Here is a 6,075-nt window from a genome sequence, read left to right as displayed (position 1 = left end):
GATGCATGGAAGGTATGTTCAGCCCTTCTGCTATGCATATAGACTTAAGTACCAATCGTTAAGCCAACAATATTAGGCAGCCAAGGTTGCTTGTGAGAATCAGATAGGCAAGGTAATTAGGTAGCTCCACAACCGAAATTATGTTACAGGCGTATCCTTTTGTTTTCAAAACTAAAAACTAAACCATCTAATCGTTATCGTTTGTTTGTTTTTTATTTAATTATTTTATATTTTATATTTTAAGGATTTTATTTTTAATTTTAATTTAATAAATAAATATTTGGAAGAAAAAGGTTTTCAAAATGTCAAGATCCGAACTGAATGTTCCGAATTTATTTTCACCAATTATATAACATAAGATTTAATGATATCACTACAATAAAATTAGGTTTATAGCACGCCACCAATAAATAAGTGTCTTACTAGACCACTTTATAGTACATAAATTATATTTAAAAAAATATTCTATCTAAAGGCGTTGTAATAAGTTTATATATATGACAATTTTGGACGTCGTAACAAGTTTATTAAAAAATATTATATCAGTTATTTTATATAAAAATATTTGAAAAAATATCTTATAAACACAAGTGTCCCCTAAAAAGATGGACTTATATGACACTTTCTGAAAAATGTCATGCGAGTATGACGACACTTTTTATTAAAAGTGTCCTAAATTTTTTGTTAAAAGGTCCAAACGCGTTCTATAAATTTATTATAACGACTTTATATAGTACGTTTTATTTTTTGGTCATATAAATTAAGTTTTATAAAATTATCTATTATGATGCTTATTTATTGGTGAGGTCTTATAAACTCAATTTTATTTGTAGTGTATGCAAATAAAACATCATGAAATTCGATTTATTTGCTTACATTTAGTTATTTGTATTCAAATTTATGAAAAGTAGATATTTATATTCACATTTTAATTTACAAAACATTAATATATTAATATACGAACTTAATATCCAAAACATGATAAACATTGACAGAGACGTTTCAATTTTTTAGATGACTTGTTACATCCAAAGTTTTTTTAATTACTACAAAAATGAAATTACAAATATACATATATATTAAAGACAAGAGACCGTTAAACCTAAACAATTAATAATCTAAACCTAAACATTTAATACTTTGATTATCTGAACCTAAACCATTTAAACCTCATTTACACACAAAAATTAGCAAAGGCCTTTCAGGAAATTGCAAATAATTCGATGATGGATTGTATAAAAGAAATCGAATTACATGTTAAACTTATGGAGTTCGAACACGACGATAAAAAATACAAGAGAAGAAACAAAAGATCTATTCAAATGAACATAACGACCAAAATCCCAAATTTAGGGGATGTTTAGGATTGCTTATTTAAAACAACTTAGTTGGATTAGTTTATGATGGTACGTAAAACATAATAACTTGATAAGTTAATTTTTCGTGTTTGACAAATTTTGATTATCCATTTAAATGACCAAAAGGACATTCTTTCAAGCAGTGGCGGCAGGAAAGGAGCAGATAGACACAATGAGAAAGAGCAGTCGTACCGGAAAGAAGAAACAACCTGATGCCATCGATGAGGAAGAGCAGTGGTGTTGGAATCCTCCCACAACAACAGATCTCGATCCCTTTCCATTTCTCACATCGTCCCAACATTGATTTCTCCCTCACCAAAGTCTTGTAATTGGGGCGGAATATGTGATTCAAATCGTTAATTTGATCGATTTTTTGAATCAAGCTCTTAGATCCAACCCTAACATGGAAATTAAAAGCCTATTCGTTGCTCTTATAGATCGATTCACTGCTCTCATGAAATTGTCGATAATCTCATAGGTCACCAGTGGTGGTGTTGTGTTGATCGACGGTTGAGTAGTCTGGATGACCGCCGGGAAGTATGAGGACATGGTGTCGGCGATCTCATGGAGGTGAGTTAAAGGGTTAAAAGAAAAGGGTTAGATGTAATTTGATTTTTAAAGCTAATAAGTTATTTCTCATAAGTTAGAATGGGGTAACTTAAACCTTATTGCCGATTTGACACCGGTATAAACATCCTTTTTTTCCTATTCAAACACTAAAAACTACTTATTACCGGTATCATATTAGAATGTTGATTACATCTTTGAAGTAAAATTACTACAAATAGTATTTCAGAAAGGAACCGGGATGGGCTCCATGACATGACGTACGTCATATATATACTTCACTCTAAATAAACATTCCATTCGTTTTCCCTTTCTATAAATACTATATGATCACATAACATCTCTTCAAACAACTTTAATCTCTCTAATTACCAAGTAAAAGAGAACCTTCATCATGACTCCACACACGCCTTCTTCAATGGCTCCCTCGTCGCCGGTGGTTGTTCAACGGTCACCGTGGCACTCACCGGTGCCATACCTCTTTGGTGGCCTAGCTGCCTTGATGGGTCTCATTGCTTTTGCCCTCTTGATCCTCGCTTGCTCCTACTCCAACCACTCCGACGATGTGGAAAACGATGCCGAAGGAAACAGAGACCTCGAGGCCGGAGATTCCAAACCCGAAAACCACAAGGAAACCCATGTTTTGGAAGAGAAGTATCTGGTTATCATGGCGGGTCAAGCAAGACCCACGTTTGTGGCAACACCCATCTCAAGCAGAGCGTCGTCGTTTGGCAGTTGTAGTTCCGGGAGCAACTGGTCGGAGAAATCGTCTACGTCGGAGATGGAAATGATAGAGGAGAATGAGAAGGAAAAACAGGGGAGTAGCGATCATATACAAGTAAGGAACACGGAGAACCAACTGGAGAGCATAGATCAGCTCCATTAATATTTTACCGATTTAGTTTCTTTTATCTTTCTTTCTGTGCGTCAACCGTAGTAGTCATGTCAAAAGAAAGATCGAGCGGCGGTGATTGCGGTTGGAATGTAGATATGGTGAGGGCTTCCGTAGGTGATCATAGGGCATATTATCTACTTTGTTCTTGTATAACACGATATGTACATAAAATTTTGATGATCGAGAAACAAAACAAAAAAATTGTTCAATTTATTTTAATTTTGAATTTATGAATTAAAGACTTATTTTCAATCCCTCTTATCAACTATATATTGATGTGGGCCTTGACAAAACCTACTTGTTCCTGGAGTCCATGGCTAGGTTAACAGACGATGTTGCGTTGACGTACATAATTTTTGCTACGAGAATTTGTTTCACGCTCATAATATATCAATTCAAAGCTTGCTTGGATAGAAAATGTTTTCGGACCATTTCGTGTTTTTTTGCGCCTATGTTGATTTCCGTTCCTATCTGGATTTTATGATTGGCCCATCAATATTTTTTTTTAAGTATATAATATTTATATACAGTAAATGCAACAAATAAACTCAAACACCCTCCTCACCTATGGTGAGGTTTGAATCCCTGACCTCTTAGAAGGTCAAGGGCTACGATACCGCTAGACCAAAGGCCCTTGGTCAATACTTGAAATGATGGAAAATGAAGAAAAAAAATTAAATTAAATTAAATTAAATGGAGGGCGATTTTAGAAGAAATTGTTTTTTTTTTAAGATAATGATGTTTTACTTTTGGAAGATAATCATCAACCGCTCTCTCCCTCTTGAACTCCAACATCAGACTTTGTTTAACATGGTGTTTGTTTTTTTTTGGAAAATAATCATGTTTTATATGGTGTTTGTTTAAACTTTATTGTGTTGTTTCATCTATGAACTTTGATTGTTCTGATTTGTTTATCGAAGTTCTCAACCAGAAAGTTCATAGGTGAAACAATGATTTTTGTTTAAAGTTGATCATAATGTTGTTTCGTGTACGAACAGTGGTTGTTCCAAAAAATTTACCAAAGTTCATAGGTGAAATCATAAATTGATGGGATAAATAAGGAATATGATCATTAAATAGATGATATAATTAAGAAATGTGATATCAATATATGAAAAAGACGAAAAATATCCTGGTTGACAAAGTTTGTACTAATTAGGTGGTTAAGAAATGAAGGTGCCTCTATATGGTGTGTGTATATATATAGACAAAGAGAGAAAGAGAGAGAATAGTCAGATTCATATGAGAATAATAACTAAATAAAAGAATAAGAAAACAATTGAATCAAATGTCATTTTACACTAAAATCACATGTGATTCACACGACTTTGGCAGCGACCTGAGGTCTCAGGCCACGTTACCCACACGCCTTTCGTTACCCGCACACCTTTCATTGTCCAATAGTGTAAAATAACATGTGATTTTGCACTTGATTTGACTGTTTTCATATTCTCTTATTTAGTTGTTGTTCTCATTTGAACTTTCTCTATATATGGCCTTCTTTTGGACTATACTTTCTAATTTATAAGATCCGTAAAATCCAATTTAGACCATCAATTCTTTTATAAAAAAAACTAAAGTATAATATAATATAAATTAAAAATATCTTCTTTCTCCTATTTTCTTTTCTTCTCTCCATAAGATGCACAAACAAACATATAAATGAATTATTCATACAAGTTGAACACATTATGAACATTTTCTTAGAAATATTATAGTTTGTGAACATATTGTGAATACATTCTAAATCTACGAGATATGATATAGCTTGTGAATATATTGTAATATTAGGTGCCTTTTGGTTCGTATAATTTTTTTGGATGGAATGGAATTTATTAAAAGAATTTCACTTTGAAAGAATTGGAAAAAGGATGTTGTCAGATTTGATAACATGTTTGGTTGGCAGACATTGGAATGTAATCTGTTAAGGAATTGGAATCTGTAACTTTGGAATTGTAATGAAATATTGGTAAATGACCAAAATGCCCTTTTTGAAAAATTTTAATTTTTCTAAAGTTAAAATTACTTTAATAAAATAATTATTTAATATGTAAAATAATATAAAATACACAATCCAAATATAACCATAAGCCAAATGATGTTACTAAATCAACAGTGGTCGACGATGGTTCCGATCGGTGGTGGTCCACGGTGGTTCAAATCAGTGGTGGTCTATAGTGGTTCAGATGGCGGTGGTCGACAGTGGTTTAGATCGATGGTGGTTCAGATGGAGGTGGTTGGCAGTGGTTTAGATGGACAATGGTTTAGATTGGTGGTGTTTAAATCATTGGTGGTCGACGGTGTCCGGTTGGTGATTCAGATCAGTGTTAGTCGTCGGTGGTCGACAGTGGTTCAGATCGATGATGGTCCTTGGTGCTTCAGGTGGCGGTGGTCGGATATAGTTCAGATCGGCAGTGGTTTAGATCGGCGGTGGTTCAGATTGACAGTAGTAGGCGGTGATTCAAATCAGTAGTAGTTGGCAGTGGTTCAAATCGATGGTGATCCGTTGTGGTTCAGATGGCGATGGTCGATAGTTGTTCAGATCGATGGTGGTCCATGGTGGTTTAGATGGCGGTGATTGACGGTGATCAGCGATGGTTCAGATCGGTAGTGGTCGGCGGTAGTTCAAATCAGCGGTGGTTCATCGTGGTTCAGATCGGTGGTAGTCGATGGTGGTTTAGATGGAGATAGTCGGCGGTGGTTCAAATTACGGTGGTCGGTGGTGGTTCAGATCGACGGTGGTTGAAGGTGGCCGACGATAGTCATATTGGGTTTTATGAGATTAAGGTATATTGAATTAATGACATATTTATATTTAGTATTATGAAAAGAGAGAATTTCATTCCATCAAAATACCATGTAGTTGTTAACAAATGTTAAAATCCTTTATTTGTGGAATTTATAGAATTCATTTCATGAAAAAGAATAAATCAAACGAGGAAATGAATGGAATCCAACATTCTAATTCCATCAGATTATTTCACAATATGCGAAACAAACGCGAGTTAAACTTTTAAATGTATGAGGATTGAATCTTAATTATTTCTTATTGCCTTATAAACAATAATTAAGAAATTGAAAATGGAAAACGCACTAATTCTTTATTCTTTATAACCTTTAGTAACTATCACACCATATATTCCATTTAACCCTCAAGATTAGATTTTAAAACAGAATAAAACTTTAATTCAACCAAGATATTATAATTTATTAGATACTAAAATTATTCTTTTCATTCAAAAAACATATGTATGA

General features: G+C 33.6%; 1 protein-coding gene across 1 annotated transcript; it reads left to right on the top strand.

The window, feature by feature from the left end:
• The first annotated feature begins 2,191 nt into the window (after nt 1-2,191).
• Nucleotides 2,192-3,015, top strand: LOC112507683 (protein GLUTAMINE DUMPER 2-like). The gene has a single exon (XM_025112347.1). The coding sequence runs from the start codon at nt 2,320-2,322 to the stop codon at nt 2,809-2,811; it is 492 nt and encodes a 163-aa protein (XP_024968115.1). The 5' UTR covers nt 2,192-2,319; the 3' UTR covers nt 2,812-3,015.
• Nucleotides 3,016-6,075: the final 3,060 nt, after the last annotated feature.

The sequence above is a fragment of the Cynara cardunculus genome (genome assembly GCF_001531365.2).
Source record: "Cynara cardunculus var. scolymus isolate 2C chromosome LG 2, CcrdV1, whole genome shotgun sequence".
Taxonomy (NCBI): domain Eukaryota; kingdom Viridiplantae; phylum Streptophyta; class Magnoliopsida; order Asterales; family Asteraceae; genus Cynara; species Cynara cardunculus.
The sequence above is the reverse complement of the archived record's forward strand: the minus strand, read 5'-3'. Positions and strand labels throughout refer to the sequence as shown.

Bases quoted from the DNA above. Each gene is read 5' to 3' on its own strand.
- LOC112507683 (XM_025112347.1), top strand. From the start codon at position 2,320: ATGACTCCACACACGCCTTCTTCAATGGCTCCCTCGTCGCCGGTGGTT.